General features: G+C 41.9%; 2 protein-coding genes across 2 annotated transcripts; both read left to right on the top strand.

Annotated features, from left to right (window-relative positions):
- Window positions 1-258: 258 nt before the first annotated feature.
- On the top strand, window positions 259-8,606 carry slc5a1 (solute carrier family 5 member 1). Its single transcript, XM_034205424.1, has 15 exons — window positions 259-396; window positions 974-1,045; window positions 1,357-1,461; window positions 1,681-1,740; window positions 2,274-2,378; window positions 2,482-2,587; window positions 3,047-3,127; window positions 3,251-3,459; window positions 3,922-4,057; window positions 4,162-4,269; window positions 4,353-4,503; window positions 4,583-4,751; window positions 7,174-7,389; window positions 7,509-7,614; window positions 7,695-8,606. Exons 1-15 carry the CDS (start codon window positions 259-261, stop codon window positions 7,907-7,909), a joined length of 1,977 nt encoding a protein of 658 aa, XP_034061315.1. The 3' UTR covers window positions 7,910-8,606.
- A 4,057-nt stretch (window positions 8,607-12,663) lies between these two features.
- Window positions 12,664-22,328, top strand: rnf208 (ring finger protein 208). Its single transcript, XM_034205204.1, has 2 exons — window positions 12,664-13,472; window positions 20,267-22,328. Exon 2 carries the CDS (start codon window positions 21,298-21,300, stop codon window positions 22,084-22,086), a length of 789 nt encoding a protein of 262 aa, XP_034061095.1. The 5' UTR covers window positions 12,664-13,472; window positions 20,267-21,297; the 3' UTR covers window positions 22,087-22,328.
- The last annotated feature ends 97 nt before the right edge of the window (window positions 22,329-22,425 follow it).

The raw sequence follows: 22,425 nt of genomic DNA, 5'->3' as shown, positions 1-22,425 counted from the left end.
CCTGCCATGTATCAGCAAGGTTAATCAGAGCATCTAGATTTTAACTAAATACACTATCTGGTCATTTATTAGATAAGCAAACTCTACCACTACCACCCCTTTATCTTTCTTACACACACTGTCTTTCTTTCGCTCTCTCTCTCTCTCTATCACACACACACACCTCAGCCAAAGGTACATAAGTGTCTGTGCAGGTGATTCAGTCAAAGAGGAGCGACTCCAACAACAGTCCTGTTCTCTGGTCAGCCTCTCAGCAAAATGTCTAAGGATTATTTTGGGTTCTCCTTAATGAGGAGCAATGCGAGAAATGGCACGGCCGGCGTGGCTCTTAACAATGCTGCAGATATCTCCGTTATTGTGATTTACTTTGTGGTTGTGATGGTTGTTGGAGTATGGGTGAGTTCATTTCAGTTGCCCTTTAAATCCTTCTTCTCTGTGAATACGAAACACTTCAACAGTTTTATAGTTGTGAGAGTTGCTTTACTTAAATAAGAATAAATATGTCGTTATTAAGCCACAAGAGAAAATATAAATATATTTATAAATGTTTGTTACATGTTGGAGAATTCAAGAATATATTTATTTGCATTCTGAAAGAAGAGGTTTTAGGCCTCTAACCAGCAGAGACCTTTACAGCAGCATTTAAGAGTAAATGATATGTAATCTGGTTCATATTGTGCAATCACAGCAGTGTAATTGTATTGCCGATCAGAGTACATTTTAATTTCAGAATGCATATTTATAGATAGATTAATGAAGAGCAAAGCAAGATTTATATTTCACGGTTTATTTTAAACATTTAATTCATTATTTTTTAAAAGACAAATCAAATCAACAGCAGACTCAGGTCTCAGACTTTTAACAGCTGTACATAACACACAACGTAATCATTAACAAATAGAACTGAAAAATAGAGTCTGTTGCTGTTTTGTGCTGTTTTAAGGATTTTTTAAATGTTCTTCTTCTGTTGCAGGCTATGATCCGCACCAACCGAGCCACAGTCGGTGGTTTCTTCCTTGCAGGGAGGAGTATGGTGTGGTGGCCGGTGGGTATCTCATGTTGACATGTTTTATATTGTTTAATGCTAATTGTAGTATAAAATATCACCTCATGTTATATAGAGTAATGTGGAGTAAATCACTTATTATTCAAGCAGAGGCAAGATTAAAACAATGTATTTATGTAGCACATTTCACAGCCAAAGCAAACCTGAAGTGTATTACAGATGATGATAAAGGAAATACATACAGACAGGCATAACATCAGTACAATTATACTGTAAAAAATAAAGGCACAGTTAGCTGAAAACCAAAAAATGATGTAAATGATTTATGAATATAACTCTGCACTCCACAGATTGGAGCATCACTGTTTGCCAGCAACATTGGCAGTGGTCACTTTGTAGGAATCGCTGGGACCGCTGCAGCTTCAGGAATCGCTATTGGTGGATTTGAATGGAATGTGAGTAATAATGTCTGATGTGTAACATTATCTGCTCTTAAACAAATGTGTTTCTAACCTGTGACAGATACTATCAGTTATCTCTTTGAGGTGAGCTGATTGGTGAAGATTATCATGGGAGGTCCAGGGAGGAAACAGAAGTCAACTTTATCTTTATAGGAATATTTTAAGGAAATGGTGCATTGGTTATTTATTGTTGTGCATTTTTGTCTCTTTTAGGCTCTTATTGTGGTCGTCATTCTGGGATGGCTCTTTGTGCCCATCTACATCAAAGCTGGGGTAAACGAAACACGCAGGCCACAAAACACTTGTACTGTATACATATACGTATGTATTCACTTCACCTGTTAGAGTATGCATTCATAATCATGGTAAACATGTATTTATTTACTTAATTTACAGTTTAATCATTCAAGGAGACTTAACATGAAACCCCCTTCTTTTCCATTCTTTTGCATACATTTATTTTGGTATCTGCTTACTAATAAAAAACCCAGTAAGTTTCTTGTGGTTTTCCAGAAAACAAATACCTTTACAATTTCTCTTACAAAACAATCAGAAATGGAGCTGAAAGTACCAAGCACTAACACAGAGACTTTCAGTCAAAGGTTAAATACAAGTATATTCTGACAGACCATAAATAATGTGTCATTTGTATGAAAACCAATTTGGATGGAAACCCAAAACTACAAGTGCAAACTTGAAATGTATGTCCTCTTTTAAGTCGAAAGTGGCCCTGCAAAATAGCAGTTGAAAGTCATAAAGACTCAAATCAAATCAATCAAAACCTAATTGACTATGGATGTGTTTAGGTGGTCACCATGCCTGAATACCTGAAGAAGAGGTTTGGAGGACAGAGAATTCGCATCTACCTCTCTGTGCTGTCTCTCTTCCTGTATGTTTTCACCAAGATCTCAGTAAGTGTCCACATCATTAGTGATTATCTCTATGTCAACGAGATGTACGTTATTGATTGAAATTATGCGTTTTCTCCTCTCCTCTCCTCTCCTCTCCACTCAGGCAGACATGTTCTCTGGCGCCATTTTTATCAACCAAGCTCTCGGGCTGAATATCTACCTGGCTGTTGTCATGCTACTTTCGATAACAGCCCTGTACACAGTCACAGGTATGTCCCATCAGGATGCATTCACTTTATTTTCCATTGCACTCACTTCATAAATGAAACCCAGAATTCTTACCTAACAGAGTGGTGCTACAAGTGGGGGTAAAGTCTTCTCCATTGACCTTATATGGAGATGTAGATACACACCCACACACTCGCTCTCTCTTCCTGTCTCGTTGATCAGTTGTGTGTTACTGTGCTTAATTACCCATGAACTGTGATAAGCTGGAAATGGCCTTCTGTTGGTTGCTGTTTTGTAATAACCCATACACACCTCAACTTGAGTTGTAAAAAGGCTTGGAATATTGCCTATAATACAGCTTAACACCTAATACCCAATTTGCAACAATGGATCAAATCATGTACACAGTTCTCTCCATAAAGTCAAAATTAGGGAAGATAAAATGTGATCACTTTGAAAAAAAATGGATGAATTAAAACCATCATGATATTTTATCTCAGGTGGATTGGCTGCAGTGATCTACACGGACACCTTACAGACTATCATCATGGTTGTGGGATCATTCATCCTTATGGGCTTTGGTAATATGGTATTTTAAGCTTCTTATATGTTTATAGTTTCCATTTTGACTATAAAAATGGTGCTTGTGAAATCAAGTGTTGGAGTAAAAATGATTCATAACGTTATTTTACACCTATGTGCAGCTCTCAATGAGGTCGGAGGTTATGAACAATTCCAGCTGCGCTACATGGAGGCCGTCCCTTCTGTAACAGCTAACATCAGTGCGAGCTGCTACGAGCCTCGGGCCGACTCCTTCCATATTTTTAGGAATGCGATCACAGGAGACCTGCCATGGCCCGGCCTTGTTTTTGGACTCACCATTCAGGCCACCTGGTACTGGTGCACAGATCAGGTCAGTCCAGGCTGCACTGTTGGGCATTTGCTCGACCACAATCCAGGGTCATAAACACACACACAGACAGAGGCTCTTTCAATTGATTGTACATATTTGTGTACACATTATTGTGCTTTTATCTTGCCTGTTTTTGCCAGACTCACTCGAGTGCTCTTAAGGTGGCCTGCTGTATGAGGAGAGACATGCTTTTAGTTAGACCTTACAGCCTCAGAGACTGAGATAAGATTTACAGGCAGATTGTTGCTGGATCTCTGAGAAGAGTAGATGATGATTTAAATGTTGACATCGAGCACATAGAAAAAGTCAGTCTATAAGTAAAATACTATCAGCAACATATCCATTGAACCTAAATCTAATTATTTCCATTATGACTTTTTTCAAATCTACTTACTCAACCTATTTATCGATCTTTGCACCACTGATCTTTCCCATTTGTGACGTGTTTTCTTGTTCCTGTAGGTGATTGTTCAGCGCTGTCTCTCAGCTAAGAATTTATCTCACGTTAAGGCAGGGTGCATCTTGTGTGGCTACCTGAAACTGCTGCCTATGTTTCTCATGGTTTTCCCCGGTATGATCAGCAGGATCCTTTACACTGGTGAGTATGTGACGGACATATTTAGGCTCAAGAAGATGAAAGTATTGCAAACATAAAGCTGGATTTAAATATCACTTAATGACTTATTGTTCATGTAATTCTAGACGAGGTGGCATGTGTGGACCCGATTGAATGTCTAAGATACTGTGATGCCAAGGTGGGCTGCACCAACATCGCTTATCCTAAACTGGTGGTGGAACTCATGCCCAATGGTGGGTGGCTAAAGACATTTATCTCATGATCTGAAAATGCAAACATCGGTATTCCCGAAGTGAATTTTTAAAATCTGCTTCAGGTCTGCGAGGTCTCATGCTGTCCGTGATGATGGCCTCTCTGATGAGCTCACTCACCTCCATCTTCAACAGTGCCAGTACTCTCTTCACAATGGACATCTACACTAAGATCCGCAGCTCAGCCACTGAAAAGGAACTCATGATCGCTGGGAGGTAACACAATTGGGGGGTGTGTTTATTATGATTTCTGATGATGAGAGATATCATACATGACTCACTATCTTTGATTTAGAGTGTTCATCGTGTTCCTGATTGGTGTGAGCATTGCGTGGATCCCCGTGGTGCAGGAAGCCCAGAGTGGTCAGCTCTTTGACTACATCCAGTCCATCACCAGCTACCTCACTCCACCTGTTGCAGCTGTCTTCATGCTTGCCATCTTCTGCAAACGCGTCAATGAGTCTGTGAGTATCCACTTCAATCATCTCCTTTTTTTTTTTACATATTTCAATTTTAAGAAAAATCCTCTGCATATAAACAAGACAAATAGCCTCCAGCCATGTTAGTAGCATTGTCAAGGTGTAACTACGCGCAGTGCTGTGAGTGCTAATGTCAGCATGCTAACTTGCTCACAATGACAGTGTTGACATGCTGATGTTAAGCAGGTAAACTGTTTATGTTAACCATTTTAGATTAGCGTGTTTCATGCTTATTCTGGCTAATTAGCACATAACACAAAGTGCAACTGAGTCTTATCATTTTCTGTGACTATTTTATGAGATATTATTTAATTATCCACTCTGAAGCACGTAGGAATAACAGTCTTGTATGAAAGGTGCTATACAAATAAAGCTTATTATTAATGGAAACCAAAATATTGAACAAATTGACATTTTTATCCGATAATGGTACTAGTTGTATTGTTTAGAAATCTATAAACTAATTTCTATTTATCTAATTACAATTCATATTTCACTCAAAGCCACAAATGTGAACTTTGTCATGCTTCAGGCACCAGGAACGTACCAATTGCCATGGCACTCCCTTCAATAGTTTTTCAGCTTTTTCAGTGTTTAACCAAATGGTGGACAACCCGGCAGATGTGACCTTTCCTTAGAGCCATATCTCTAGCCTGGATAAAAAGGCGTTGAGTGTGTTAAAGTGCAGTCTTTTATAAAGTTATTATGTAATTACTAGCCAAAGGTCATGGCAACATCTTTTGTCTTACTGCTCTCGGACTTCTTGGGAAATTTGGTTTATCCTGATCATAAAGCAGCTGAATCAACATGTATCATATGATCTGAAAAAGTGGGGGTGGGGTCAAAATACTCTAAAGGTGTCATGAACATGGACCAACTGTTGAAATAGTTCTTATTCTCATGATTGTCACATTAGCTTAGCCAAAGCACTGAAGTCATGCACACCATCAGCAGATTTGTCATCAGACTATTAACACAAGCTAGTGAGGACTATTTTATAATCTGACAAACTCACTCTCAATTATGCTGCTGCTTTACTTTCTCTGCTCATTTCTTCTTCCTGCCCATGATTTATTGTCGATTTCTATTTGCAATCTGCATTATGTATATTTCATAAATCTATTTTATGTGACTGCTGGATGCACCTTTATCTATCCTGTGCCCAAAAGTATTCCTTTTCATTAGGATTCATTTAGTTGAGTTGATACGTTGGTTCCAGACTGAAATATCTCAACAACTTCTGGATTGATTGCCATGAAATTTGGCAGTAACATTAATTGGTCTCCAGAGAAGAAGCCTACTGTCTTTGCCGACTTTTCCTTTTGCACTCTTTTTCTTTTCCTTTAGATTAAATCTTGTGAACACATTCACGTCCCCGTCTGGATTAAATGTAATCATGTCCATATATCAGCATTAGGTTATGATTTGTTTTATTTTGTCCAAATCAATCAATCAATCAATCAATCAATCAATCAATCAATCAATCAATCAATCAATCAATCAATCAATGTTTATTTATATAGCCCAATATCACAAATGTTACATTTGTCTCAGTGGACTTCACAGTTTGTACAGAATATCAGTATGACAATATGACACCCTCTGTCCTTAGACCCTCACATCGTACAAGGAAAAACTTCCAGAGAAAACCCACAGTTTAAAGGGAAAAATGGGAGAAACCTCAGGGAGAGCAACAGAGGAGGGATCCCTCTCCCAGGACGGACAGACGTGCAATAGATGCCGTGTGTAAATTGAAAAGATAATACATTTGCAACATAGGTAGTCCAAATGTTTGGAAATGCATGTGTGTATAATAGGAAGATGAATCCACGAGGATATCCATCCAGGACCTATGATCCAGGACCACAGCCACGACTCAAGATCCAGGGCTCGCGATGCAGGACACAGGACCGCAGGATCATCCATGACTCCGGATCCCAGCGTATATAGACACCAAAAAGAAAGACATTTGGGGAAGCTGGGTTAATCGGAACATGAGAGTACACAGGTACAGACAGAGAGAAGGAAGAAGTAAAATGTCCCCTGACAAACTAAGCCTATATCAGCAAAACTAGGGGCTTAATCTAATCAGCCCTAACTATAAGCTTTATCAAAAAGGAAGGTCTTAAGCGCACTCTTAAAAATGGATAGGGTGTCTGCCGCCCGAACACGAACTGGAAGCTGATTCCACAAATGTGGAGCTTGATAAGAAAAGGCAAATATTTAGTTTATGGTCAAATACCTTTATATATGTTTGTCATAATAAAACAATTGTTAGCAACACATTCAACTAAGAGTAAGTGTGTCACTTGCTATAAAATCAGCATGTTAGCTTTGTCATTGTGTCATTGCTCTATAGTCATGCCAATACTTAGACTGAACGTTTTCCTTTTTCTTCTTTCCTCAGGGTGCATTTTATGGCCTCACGATTGGCTTAGTTATCGGCCTCTCCAGAATGATTGCAGAGTTTGCTTTTGGGACAGGCAGCTGCGTTGAACCCAGTAAATGTCCCACCATCATATGTGGAGTCCACTACCTCTACTTCTCCATCATTCTGTTTGTTGTCTCCTGTATCCTCATCGTGGGAATCTCTCTTGTGACCAAACCCATCGAAGACAAGCATGTACGTGACCGCTTGCGAGATAAGAATAGATACTTAATAACTCCCAAACATCACTGGAAGTCCCTGCAAAAACCAACCTTATAAATAATTTGTTTCAACCCATGTGTTGTGTTATCTAGTTGTATCGACTGTGCTGGACTCTGAGGAACTGTACTGAGGAGAGGATTGACATTGAAAAGGACGATTGGATCGACAATCAAGAGTCCAACAATATGGAGATAGATGGTAATCAGCAGACCTTGAATATAAACACATACAAACACACATGCAGATTTGCTTCATCACCTTTGTTCTTTCCATCACAGAGCCCAAGGAGAATCCTGGCTGCTGCAAGAAGGTAGTGATGAGTTTCTGCGGCCTGGAGCCGACAAATGCGCCCAGGTTGAGTGCAGAGGAGCAGGCGGAGCTGCAGAGGAAGCTCACAGACACCACAGAGAAGCCTCTATGGAGGAACGTCGTCAACGCCAACGCCATCATCCTCCTTTGTGTCGCTGTTTTCTTTCATGGTTTTTACGGTTAAAGAAACTCCATTGACGCAAATGTTCTTGGATAAATTATACTTAAGGGACAGGATTTTATATGATTGTAAATTATGAACGCATAAATGAACTGTAACCTTGTAAAATTAGATAATGCATTGGCAGACTTCTATACTGGATCATTTTTACTGTATGCATGCCATGTATGGCAAATGAACGTCTCGAGGACACAATATTTATTTTTGTAAAATATGTTCCTGTCTAAAACTGTTAAAGTATTTCATTTTATCTACTGTAGATCTGGACATTTTTCCAGGTTTTTCATTTTGGAAACTTGGAAAATTCTAAATTGGGAATACAAATGCTCCTTTATGGCTTGATTAACTTTCTGGTTTACATATGAAGAGACACTGATTGACTGGTTTGTATGTGTTTTTAAGTTCACATGCTCAACATAATGCCAATTTGACCTTTTTTCTCATTTTCTGTGCTCAAAGTCTACAAAATGCTGTCACTTGTTAAAGCATCTTACTATATGTTGTTTTAGGTGTTAATGAATCTCACATCTCAGGGAAAATGGTTGTGAACTCCACAGTTTGACTCTCTTTGCTTCCCTCTCCTGGTTCATTGACTAGTTTGCAGTTTATTTTATTGCACATTCAATTTTCTGGTTAAGTCTGCTCTTACTGAGGTATGCATGTTATGTACTTGGTAAATAAATTCTGAAACGTCACATAACTTTTTAATGTACTGTAAGTCGTTCTCATTGTGACTCACTTATCCCTCTCTTATCACTAACTCTGTGGTTAATGTGCACGAATGTAGGCCTTGACTATGTGCACTGCTGTTAAATGATTTATGATTTCTGCCTTGGACTTACATGCCTTGTTCTCTGCTGTTGTATTCTCTTCTATGACTGCCTTTTTCTCTAGAAGCTGCATATCACTTGATATCTGACTGAATTATACGTCTTGCAGTGATTTTGCTAACCCCAGCCAGTGACTTAGTGCAACAAACCACAGTCAAAGGTCTTAGGCATGTCTAGCTCTCGGCAGTCAACAGAGAAATAGAGACCAAACTCCATCTGTCGGCCATCATTAGCCACAGTGATGAGTAATGAAGAGACAACACATGTTATGAATTCTTTTGAAATGTCTAACAAAGTTAATCTGATAGATAGTAGAAGAATAAAAACAAACAATTTGCTGACAATGTCGTCTGGCCACTAAATGTCTCTAAGATATTTTGAAATATGGAGAAAGCATTTTTCTTAAATGAAGGAAAAACACAACAAATCAAGATACAATGTTTAATACGACACAGTGGCCCCCTAGTGGCACAGTGGCCTCATTACTACAAATATGTGGCGACTCAGTCTATGGCTCTCATCCAAGAAGGGTGTTGTGATGGTGTGATGTCGATAAAGTAACATGTCAACCATTATTATTGTATCTGTGCAGTGGGCTCACAGAAATAGAGAGAAAGGATTGTTTAAGTATACATTTTGGACTTTGTGTGAGTATGGATGTCTTCCTGTCTTTGTAAAAATAAAACCAATAAAAATGGCCAATGTTTGGTCAAGCATTTTTTTTGTAGAATATGTGACATAGCATATTTCAAATTCTTCTAATGACATAGGTTTTTGCTTGAAAAAACATGACAACTGTTACTTACCAGTGTTAGATTCCAACTTTCAATACCAAGTATGTATATCTCCATTTTCTTTAAAAGCACCATATCATTTCCTTCAGCCTCAGCGCCTCAGCTGACAACTGGCTCACAAGGAAGTAGAAACCATTCCTTGTTGAAAGAAGTACTGTAAGCTTCAGGGCACGTTGTGCTATCACTGTCCATGAGACAGGTCTTTTTGCAGCTCAACAATTACACATGTCTTCAGTTCCTTATTCCTCCCTCTGAACTGCACTTCACCCCTTCAGACTGTAATGGGGCAATTATTTAAGCAACAAACAACTTGAAAAATGTAAAGACTTTGACTTCACTGTAAACCTAGTTTATGGCCAACTGAGTTCACTTGGCCATAAAACCTCCCACACACACACACACACACACACACACACACACACACACACACACACACACACACACACACACACACACACACACACACACACACACACACACACACACACACACACATGTTTGTGATGTTTTGGTCTATTGACATTTGCAAAATACATCATAATAACAGCTCTCTTGGTCTTCCTAAACAAAAACGATTTGCATTCCTGCAAGTTCTTTCCATTTATGTTCTTACATTGTGAAAGTAGGGGTTAGCTGTAGGCCTACGCCATTATTTTCAATAATTTAGGCAACTAAATATGTATTCACAAATTCATAATAATCTCAATGATTTTCAAAGAAGCTAGAAACTAGACTTGAAGCCTGGTTCTTACAGCAGAATTATGTTCATGTTATAGAAGGAAAAGCAGAGGTAAGCCCATATATTTAACAACATGGATGATGGCTGCATTACACTTAGAGGAGGTGCTTGTATAAATGCATTTCGCTGTAATAACTTGCTGTCTGCAACATTCAATGAATGGGACTGAGGCATTGTTAATATTATCAGCTGATAACAACATATTTTGCATTCCCTCTCATAGGTGGAGGTTACTGACTAGAGCTAGCTTACAATAGCACTAGCTGCACGCAGCCCTGCAGAAGTCATCATAAAGCCACGGGGTTCACACCAGGGGCGGTTCTAGGGGGGGCCAGTGCCCCCCTAACACTGACCTATGACCCCCCTGTGGCCCCCCTAACAATGAAAAGTTTTTTTTTCTTTTTTTTTTAAATGTATATTTTCTGGTTCTCGGTTTGCCAAAAACCGCAGGATTTTGTTGCTGTAATGTGAGATTGTGCAGACACCCTTATGTAAAGTAGAGATGTAACTGTTCATTGCCTTTATTTTTATATAAATATGGTGTTAGTGCAAACATTGCACTATAACTTAAGCTGAAGCTAACAGTAATAACTATAAGATCTATCTGAAATAAATAAGTGTACTGAAACAAATACCAATAACTGTATTGCATTGTTTTCTTATGCGCAATTACTTCATACTGTCTAGTTCTCTTTTTCGTCCTGCATTTATTGTGCCCCCCTCAGAAAATAACTGGCCCCCCAGTGGCCCCCCCAGTCAAATTGGTCTTGAACCGTCACTCGTTCACACAGTCTCCAACTCTCATCAAAACCAGGTAATTTGTGCCACGTAATTACGACGATTTGAGCCTCAAAGAGTGAGTATAATAAAGTATTTCTGCTCTGTTGAAGTAGCTAGCAGGCTTGCCACCCTTGCAGCGCCAGGTGCCATGCTAATGTCTCGACTACAGAGCCCAAAAATACATAAAACTCCTGGTAAGCTTTCAGAGCGTAAATACCACCAAAACGAAACGTTACTGCGATTAGTAACTATAGGTTAGTGTAGTTACTGAATGTTAGGCTAGTTTTAAAGGCTAACTGATGCTAGTTGTGAGAGAGCGGTTAACTTGCCCATGTTAGGTAAACTTTTGGAACAATAATAGGTCTTGTGTGTCACACCTTTGAATACTGATGTGCAATGAATTATTTTTAAATTAATATGTAAATAGAAGATCATTTCAGTTAGTAGAAATGAGACATATCAGATACAAATAAGAACAATACTCTAAATAGCCTGAGTTTGAGGAACTTGTATTGCATCAACTACAGTATGAGCACATAGCCTACTGTGAGTTTTCCTCAAACCTCTGATAATAGAGCAAGTTTTCTGCAAGTACTTACTGTTAAATTCTTCAAACAGCAGCTTTTTGGTGTTCAGATTATCCTTCATTACACTATGCAGCCACAGACTACATGATTATATAAAGTTATCCCTTTTATATTGATTGAAAAATGACATCCATGGTTTTGTTCTACTTTGATCTGAGGATTATTTTTGGGTCAATAGATGCAAAACTTGTTAAAATCCTATGTTATGCAATGTCAATTAATTAGTAAATCTTTGATAGGAGCTTATAGGAGGCTGCTTTCATGTTTCTGGGTGAATATGGAAAATGAGCTGTGCCACGCATAGTGTTTGATCTATGAAATGTAAAAAAAGAATGGGACAAATGTCCATCAAAGTTTCTCAAAGTCCAAGGGGATGAATCTAAATGAAACCTCTTTGCAACGTTGTTAACACTTTTGCTTCGAACCTCGGTTTGTTGGAATTGTGCAAACGTTAGTATGATACATGTTCTCAGTGTTGAATGTGATGGATCTGTTTTTCAAAAAAGCCTCCAGTCAGCCGCAGCTGAATGGAACGTTTGTGAGTAAATGAGGCTCTTTTTGCATTGTCAGATATGCTGCACTCTCGCAGATTACAGCTATTGCCACCAGCATCCTGTGTGGAGCCTGGTTGGTGTGTATGCATGTGTATTAATATTGCATATTGAGTGTAATGACTCTCGGTGCAAATCCTTCATATTTATACACAAACCATGCTCTAAGAGGGTTGTTTGCATGATAGTGTTTTAATAAGCCTGTGTGTGTGTGTGTGTGTGTGTGTGTGTGTGTGTGTGTGTGTGTGTGTGTGTGTGTGTGTGTGTGTGTGTGTGTGTGTGTGTGTGTGTGTGTGTGTGTGTGTGTGTGTGTGTGTGCGTGCGCGTGCGCGTATGCGTATGCGTATGTATGCTTAAACATGGGGGGTGGGGAGGATGGGTTACATTCTTACCGTTCCTCATTGGCTGAAATATTTTCTCTGGCAACTAGAAAACGTGATCCTGCCTGCAGAGGCACTGCAGTGTGTGCTGCAGCGAGAGAGAGCAACGAGAGAGAAAGAGAGGGAGTGTATGAGAGAGAGAGAGAAACAGAAGGGGGTGGGCAGGCAAAACAAGCCACATGCATTCGGAGGGAGCCAGAGGCACAGATCCAGAGAGGTAGAGTGTGAGTGTGTATGTATGTGTGAAAACACTGCGCATGTGTGACAGAGAGGCGCACTGGCTGGAGCAGACGGAGAAGGAGAGAGAGGAGTAATGAACGGCAGCTGAGTCAAGAGAAGAGATAACAGCAGAGGAGAGAGGAAAGTACCAGAAGAGAGGTTTACCTGAAGACTGGAAAGAAGAGACAAGCAGAAAGGACGAGAACAGAAGAGTGGACGTACATGCAGAGAAACACAACGCAGAAGCTCAGCTCGCTGCACAGAACAAGCTGAATAAATTGAGAGGCTTATAAGCAGAGGGATGGAGAAAGAGAGACCAGAGGGAGACGCTCAGCCACTGTCGGGAAGAGAAGGAGCAGGGGTGGGAGAGTGAAGGACAAAGGTGCCAGAGAGGAGAGGAGGAGAGGAACTAGGGATGCGGAGCCTCGACCAAAGCAGCCAGAGACATGACGCATCCACCTTGTAACAGCTTCCTCCATCTTACATCCCCTCCATGTTAGCCTCTTTCAGTGCTGCACGTCGTTTATGCAGCTAGGATCAAATGGACAGGAGAGAGCATCCTCCCTCCGGTGAGACGCCCCCCTGAACAAAGTGACCGAGCGGCTTATCTTCACACAACAGCATCAGCAACAACTGGAACAGGAGCGAGGGAAGGACTGGGACAAGACAAGTGCGTAGACGGACAGGTGAGGATGAGGAAGGGGCTGCATGAGTTTTCTCAGGGAAGAGGTTTTTCCCTGTGTTTGTCATCATATCTGTCGGATCTGTATGTTACATATCTGTGAGGTGTGGCTTCTCCATGTGGCTTTCATACTAATGTAATCCTCTGTGTAGTTGGCTTTGTGGCGTCTTTGTAGGTGGTCTTTGCCTTTTGTTTCGTTAAGCTGGGATTTACATGGTTGTTGCATCATTTTGCAGAGACACACATGGATGCAAGACACTGACACACACCTTCTATTCTGCATACAGCGGTTACAATCGGTGAATAGACGATGATGATGTGGTACAGGATGGCTCCAGCGGTTATGACATTTGACAGACCTCTGCACAGACAGGCAGTGGGGGTGGCGATGGGGACAGAGGGCAGGAACGGCCTGTTCTGCCGCTGTCAGCAATGAATCTCCATATTGGCCATACATTGGCGCTGCAGTGAGAGTGCTGGGTACACCATGCTGCGATTGCATAACTGCTGCTCCTGAACGCACCCCTCCCACATGTTAAAGCCGCTCCATATCACACAGGCAAAATATTTTGCCCAGCTCGCCTCTATCCCTCCCAATTCTCGGCTCGCAGGATATCAACAAAGCCATCCACCTTAACCCTGAGCTGAGACAGAGCTCCTTAAAGCAAAAATTAATCGTCTCAATCAATCAAGCCACTGTTATTATTGAAGAGCTGGACATTTGCTAAACCTTTCTCCTCATGAATGTTCTATGAGGTCTGTGTCAGCCAAAGAGATGATGGTTATAGCGTTTTAGTTTTCTGCCTGTGTGCAGCTCTGCTTTGTTGCTGTGGGTAAAACATAAACGAGAACAAAGAGCACTTGGCTGTAATGAATTGCGAGGCAAAATGGCCGATGTCTGCCATGAATGGCATCGGGCTGAATTATTAAAAACAACACCTCCCCACATACTAACTTAGCACTTTCTGCACCTGCAAAAATCATTCTGTCATCACACAGAAGCCTATGGAACAATTAGATGTAATCACAGCTGTAAATATAACACTTACAGACAAATATAATTTCTATATCTGAATCCAGGTGAAAGACATGTAAATGTGTTTAAATCCTAGCATTTACATAGTGTTTGACAACCAACTGTATGTGGAATGTGAAGGAGATATCGTCAATTATTTAGAAAAATGATTGTAACCCCATTGAGAAAAGCATGCAATAATACAAAAACAACCAACACAAAGACACCAGAAACATAAAAACAAGTAACACACCAATTCCTATCCGTCATCTGCATTTATACAGTACTACACTAAATACACTTTTCAAATCACAAATATGCCACAGAAGCAAATCCCTCGGTCTTTCAATAACACCCAATATTTCTCTGAATCCCTGCAAGTGCCATGTTTCCCTGAGCTGCAACCAACACACATCGGGGGATTTGTCCTCAGATCACGCTAAGGTCATGACACGTTATGCAATCAAAACACAATATCCCACGCGGGTCAGATCAGAGATGTGTAGCGATGCTTTTGACCGGCCGAGGCATGAATGTGGATACACATCTCCACATAGCTGGCATACCTGACATACTGCTGGTATGTGGTGCAGGGGCACCATGAGACCAACACACGGCTCACAGACAGAGGGATGGATGAATGGACAGCAAGAGACAGATCTTCATTGAGAGAAAAAGAGGGAGAGGCAGGCATGGAGACAGACTGATGGGCCGGGTCTGACTCATTCAGAACATGGTGCCCTTCTCCTGTGTGAGTGTAATGGAGATGGAGCAACACAGTGGGAGTGTGAGAGGATAGGAATGTTCTTGGCGTGTGGAGCGGTGTGTGTTTTCCTCTCTTCAGGTGTGTGTCAGTACCAGTTTAATCTGTAACATAACTGATAGTAGACACATTTAAAAATATTCCTTTAAAGGCTCTTATCTGTTTGTTTGTGTGTGCGCTGGAATGTAAAGGGTGGTGCCGAGGACATGGTGGGGAGTCTTCTGAGGGTGAGAACGATCTAGGATGCGTGTGTGTGTGTGTGTGTGTGTGTGTGTGTGTGTGTGTGAGGAATTTGCTGCTGAGAAAAACTCCTCGGCCATCCCTGTGGTCAGCTCTCCTCTTCCTCCTCTCACTTGTGATGACGAGGTCAAATGCCTGCCATGATTTCATTAGTGTAATAATTCCTGTTCGGGGAGAGGATCCAGAGTTATGTACACACACACACACACACACACACACACACACACACACACACACACACACACACACACAAACACACACACACACACACACACACACACACACACACACACACACACACACTATATGAGGACTGTGAAAGAGCTGCAGCACCGTGTTAATATGGTGGATGGGTCGGAGATGAGCTCCTTACATAATCACAGGGCTCTGTCGATTAGGGAGAGGCTGCGCCAAACCGGCCCATCAGCAGGCGGCCTGCATCAGTTATCAGCCCTTTTCATAGCACTGTCACCATATTAGAGGGGAGATTTAGCTGCTTCATCTCCCCCAGGCTCAAAGGCTCCTCCTGCAGACTGTTTGCCTTATCAAATCGACCCCTGTCCAAAACCAGACAGACACAAACTGTTTATATCCACAAAGTATGTCTAGACGTTTAATATACAGGTATGTGATGATTTTTGAGGCCAATACCAATATGGCTATAAGAGAGTTTTAAAGAAATCTTATTAAGGATGTATCGACTTTTTGCAGATGTACAGTACCTCCTGTATATTATTCTGGCAGTTTCAACTGTCTAACTCTAATTCAATCCATCAATTCTTATAGTTTGAAATGAATGAAAGATCAAGTAACACTCTTTCAATTAAACCCCAGCTAGGAAAACATCAATATGATATACGATACTTATTAGATATGGTATTGTTTAAGGAGTTTGATGCTTATATGATGTTTTAGTTATTTATTTAGGATAGTAATACCAAAATACTAAATATTTTATTTATGTAACATATTTATTCTAAATCAAACGTTTTTGATTTAAAAAAAAAAAAAAAAAGTATGCATATTAAATGTTGACTAGAAACAAGAATCAGTCTAAAAGGGGCAACACTTGGATTTAAACCAGTAAAATCCTGATCATAGAATAAGTAAACAGTATCCGATCAGAAAGGTAATGGTACTTAAACGTGTTACAGACATGTTTTTTTAAATGCAGCCTTAATTTAGAGTGTTGTTTTTCTTTTTTTTCCCATAGGTTTAAATGAATGTGTGCAGGGAATTTACAAAATAGGTTAAATGTTTTATGTAGAATTTTGTAGAAACAGTGGAACACAGTCATTGCATTGAATATCAATTTGATTATTTTTGTCATCTGCCGTATAGGGATTTCATATAGATTCAACTATAACATTGTGATATAATGACAATGTTGTCTTTTTCTGGTCATACAGATCGAGTTATTGCTGTTCATTTTTGAATGCACTATGAATGCTTGCACCAAGGCCATCACACATTCATTCAGATTTTTTCTCTGAAATGTTTTGCATAAATATATTTTAAAAGCACCAATCATCTCCCCAGAAACATATCCCCATCTTTATAGAACGTGTATGAAGCATACTGCGTGTGTGAGAGGATGAAAAAGAGGCTATTTTGAGAGAAGAGTTGCAGCACTGGAGGAACACATTTGGTGAGATTGTGAGTGATTCTCGCTAACAGCTCTGTGTGTTTGAGATTGGGGCGTACGAATATGTCAACAGATTCATTGAGAGAGGATAAAGGGGGTAAACAAATGTCTGCTTGCTTGCCCAATATGGCTTGTTGCATCACGTGGAAGTAATAGCCGAAGCACTTCCGCCTGTACGGTACATCTCTCTCAGTCGGGGTGAATCTTCAGCAGGGGTTGGGGACAGGAAACCTCTGAGAAGTGCATAGATAAACAAACTAAAAATAGAAAACCAAGACCAGCCCTCCTCTCTTTCTCTCTCCCTCTCCTCATCGCCATGTAGGTCACCTCCTCTGCACGGTTTATTTTCTCTCTCTAATGAATCATCACTGTTGACAGCCTTGAAGAGAATACAAGATGTGTCATCCTCCCTCCTCTGCTGGTTGGCAGCTATTGTTTTGGTCAAGGAAAAAAAAAACTCCATCAATACACTTGATCCTTTTTCATAATCCCACACACAGTACGATAGAAACCCTGAATGCAGAGTGTAACCTGTTCCCACACATGTTAGCCTCGCACTGACGCAACTAAAGACGTGCTGACAGGAAGCAGCAAGTGCAACAAGAGCCGGACCGCAACATGTGTCACAATCACCTGCTCTCACCACACACTGTGGCTGACTTTAATGACTATCACATTTTAAACAGTTTTTATTTTTGAACCAATAGGCGCTTTCACACTGCGGTACTTTTCCCACAAAGGTTCATGTGAACTTAGTTCATGTGAACTCTTTTATCGCGTTCACACCAAAAAGAGCCGGTACTAAAATTAGTTCATGTGAACCTTTTTACCCGGCTCTTTTGTGAGAAAAGAGCTACATTTCTGATTGGCTGGAAGGATTGCAAACCACGCCCCGTAAAACTCCCAAAAAGTTTTGTGAAGCCGCCATTTTATTATCCTCGCATTAGCATTATTAGCATTAGCATTAACCCAGCGCAGAAACGCAGAGAGACTAACTTATGGCAACACAAAATAAAACATGGGAGTGGTGGAGATGAGGAGGCGTCGGCGTTCTGGCAATTTACTCGGAAGGCTTCAGTAGAAGCTGCTGGGAGTCCCAGCAGCTTCTACTGAAGCCAGTCCCTAACTCCGGGGACTTCCGGCCGGGGACTTTGGGCGGCAGTATACGCCGTGAAGTGGTTTGCGGCCTGCCAGTAAACCCAAAGCAGAAGAAGAACAAGTGACGTCAGCGGCTTCATTTGCCTAATCCACCCCCAGGGACTTTTTCCAGTGTGAACGCGATCTGTACTTAGTTCATGAGAACTAAAGAGTTCTCATGAACTAAGTTCACATGAACCTTTGTGGGAAAAGTACCGCAGTGTGAATGCGCCTATTCATTATCGAAATGTAGTTATTTTGGGAGCTCACATGCAGAATTATGGACATCACTAATAATCTTCACTAAACTGAATAAAACAAGTCAAGCTGCTCTCTGTTATACTGGACAATCACTGGTGCCATTTTGTTGGGAACATCTTTATAATTCTCTCTAAGAACCAGTGGCGTTTTCTCCCGGAGGCCAAGGGAAGCCAGGCTTCCCCTGTTTTTTCGGATTGTAGTTATAATTTAAATAAATAAATACAAACACTTTGTTTTGTTTCGATAATTCTCCTTTGCTGTGTGTTGCTGCCGGCCCGTCTCTCCCCCATTCTCATTGAGTATTTTACAAAGAGTGAAACAAACAGCGCCCCTCTAGATGTTATGGTGAAACAGTAGATTGCACTCACTGTTGCGAGAGGAGGCCAGCCGAATCTAGCTTCCCTTGGTGAAAAAAAAATGGAGGGATTGACCAATCAGATGAGGCCCACGTGATGCCCCTGCCAACCTGTGATTGGTCAGGGCCATGCCAAGGGAAGCTAGCCGCCTCTTGCTTCCCTTCAGAGGCGGCTGGCGGCTGGCGATTTGATTGGACACTGCCATCCAATCAAATCACATCAACATCAGTTTTAATACTGTAACTGTCATCACCGCCGTTAGAAATTATCAAGCAAATGAAGCATTATGGAGGGTGGAGATTTGGCGTACTTAATCAAACATAACTTTACTAAACTTCCGCTACAGCAGCAACTAAAAATTAAATCAGATGACAGGCAAATGCCCGCACTCGAGCTGTGTACACAGAGGGAAGAGGGAGAGAATCGGACGTTCAATGAGGACAATTATGTCCGCACGGAGTGGCTAACTGGAAGCGCTAAACTTCAGCGTCTAATTTGCTGGCCATGTCTTCTTTTTGACAAGGATTCGTGCTCCCTGAACAATCCTTGGGCAACTTCAGGATTCATCGACCTTGCCAACCTGTCACGGGCAATTGAGAGGCACGGTAAATCCAAAAATCACATAGATTGTGTGATTGTCTGCATACATTAATAAGTAAAATGCTTAAATTAATAAGGAGAGAGTTTCAGCTGGAGAGTGCGTGCGGACCTGTCGGTTAGATAACAGGCGTGTGCAAGTCCTGCATCTGTGTGATACAAATGTGTGTAAAATGATACCGGGCGCTGTAATCACTCATCTGGTTACGTTATTGACCACCCCCCGACCCAAAAAATGGGCTTCCCCTACATTTTTCCCCACGCCACGCTACTGCTAAGAACTGCCCTAAAACAAAAATTCATAATGTTCTGAGTTGCACTCATCACAGACATAAGAGGCATAAGAGTTATTGTTATGCCTAAGCACAACACATATCAACATAATCTTCTGACTTCGTGGCAAACTGCATGTGTTTATTCCAAAGAGAGGTGAGTCACAAAGCGTGTGTCAACATGATCATCGGCTCACTCTTTTATGAAAGACACCTGGGCCGAGGCCAATATGCAAAAGTGACGGCCTCTGTCATCAGAAACTCATCTCATTCAGCTACAATAGATCCTTTCCAAGTTTCTGAAAGATCAAATCAATCATACACAGAAGCAGTAGGTCAAAGTCAAACTAATACTTCAAAGCTAATATTCTTTTCATGAAACACAATGGAAATGGCACACCTCTACCTAGCATGTTAATAACATTTTCCAATGTTCCAGATCTCTGTGTGGCATTTGAGACATTTTCAGTTATCAAAGCAATTTATTTTATAAATCTCTACTCTTTTCCCAGGATGGACGGAAGGATTCCTGAGGACACGGTATGAGTCTGATTAACTGAAAAAGGGGAGCCAAGCACAGAGGCATCCTCCATCACTGGGAGGACTGTTTGAAAGTAAAACCCTTCACCACAACATCTGAGGAATTCAGGAGCCTTGGAGCCTGAAGGAGTCGTTCTAACAGCTTCCTGGAGCATTAAAGGACACCTCCCAAAAAAACCTCCTCTCTGTTTCTTATCAACCAAGCCACTGAGAGGGTCACACAGGTCACCTGACCAAACTGGACTAATAGCAGAGAAAAGACTGGAGAGTTTTCTTTCTTTCTCACGCACTCAAGTCAATATGTAACACACCCGCAGCAAAAAACAGGAAGTTAAGCGAGTGTTGAAGCGAGAACCACATGTAAAAGCTAGTCAGAGGCAGGCCACAGGATATAGTTTGGGACAATAGCTCTCAGAGCTTTCTGTACTGCCTGAACTCAGTCCCCACCATGCTGTGAATGCAGAAACACACCAACCTGTACTGTATGTATTTATGTGAGCATCTGTGTGCATATGAGATTATTTATTAGTGTCATCACTGAGTGAGAACATATCATTGTGCTAAAGTCGTCCTTGTGTGTGAATATATGTGTCTGCAAATAGCCATCAGAGACGACTGCACAGCAACATCAGCATACGTGAGTGAAAACAACAAAATAAGCTACCTTTAAGTAGTCAACACTGGTCGGATACTGTAAACTGGACTGTTAAATCATCTGCATTCTGCACATATCAGCAGTGACAGAACAAGAGCTGCAGATTGCGGTGCTCTGGCTAAGCTCTTCTATCAGTCTTTGCTTCATAAAGACACAGGCTGAATTCGCACAAACCAGGGGGGATCTCTGAGGAAAACATGGAGGCAACCATCCGTCCCCATGTTCCCTCTAATGGCTGACTTTACCGGAAGAGCCTAATCTTTTCCACCTTACCCAGAACCAGGCGGGGGGTGTCCAGCGCCGACTAGAGCTGCAGTCACTCTCTCTACAACCTCCAAGAACGTGTGAATGTCCTGCCTCAGATTTCAGCCCGTCGCCATCCCCATGGACACCGTGAAGATCATCCAGTCGGAGAAGTTCCCCAGAGAGTTCCCCAGAGAGTGCCCCGTGCCCGTCACCCAGCCGCGCTATGCCCCGCCCCCCAGAGTGGCGTGGGACGGCGGAGGTGAAGGAGAGATCATCGTCAACCAGGCCTGCAGCGACATGACCCTGGACATCACAGGGTCTCCCCGGGCCATGGTGTCCCCCTCTGTGCCCGTGACTCGCAGGGAGCAGAGCTTCCTGGCGCAGCGCAAAACCAGTGCCAACGAAATCTGCTACCACCAGTTCCACTACAAGGTGGAAGACGTCATCGTCAACCAGTACGTGCTGCGCTCGTCGTCCACCTCCTCCTCCACCTCCTCGTCCTCCTCCACGGGGCCCGTCATGCCCTGCGAGCCCCTGGACTGCCCCACCTGCGGTCACACCTACAACTTCGCCGGAAAGCGTCCGCGCATCCTCTCCTGCCTGCACTCGGTGTGTGAGGAGTGCCTGCAGATCCTCTACGAGTCCTGTCCCAAGTACAAGTTCATCTCCTGCCCCACGTGCAGGCGCGAGACGGTGCTGTTCACTGACTATGGCCTGGCTGCTCTGGCCATCAACACCAGCATCCTGAGCCGCTTGCCCTCCGACCCCAACGGGCCCGTGCAGTGGGGGGGGGAGGCCGACCGCAGCTGCTACCAGACTGTGCGCCAATACTGCCAGTCAGCCTGCACCTGCCAGATCGCCAACCCCTTGTCCTCCTGTGGCATCATGTAGACAAGGGGGGACACTGCAGGCATGACTCGGACTCGACGCTCCCCCTCCCCACTACCACTCTTATTCGTCTATAAGCTATTCCCGTTCTGCCAACTCCCCTCTCACACACACATTCAGTAAATAAATCCCTCCACAGATGTTATCTCTATATATTTAATAGCACAGATGGATGCTATGTGGGACTAATGGATGCTGATGGTTCAATAAATAGTAAATAAATGTATTTTATGTATGGACTGGAATCCTATTCACCCTCTCTTGTTTGGTTGGACGTGTTTGCATTGACATCTCTTTACATGGGAAGGCCAGGGGAGGTATATCCCCCCAACCTAGGTCAAT

The sequence above is a fragment of the Gymnodraco acuticeps genome, unplaced genomic scaffold (genome assembly GCF_902827175.1).
Source record: "Gymnodraco acuticeps unplaced genomic scaffold, fGymAcu1.1, whole genome shotgun sequence".
NCBI classification, from domain to species: Eukaryota; Metazoa; Chordata; class Actinopteri; order Perciformes; family Bathydraconidae; genus Gymnodraco; species Gymnodraco acuticeps.
The sequence above is the reverse complement of the archived record's forward strand: the minus strand, read 5'-3'. Positions and strand labels throughout refer to the sequence as shown.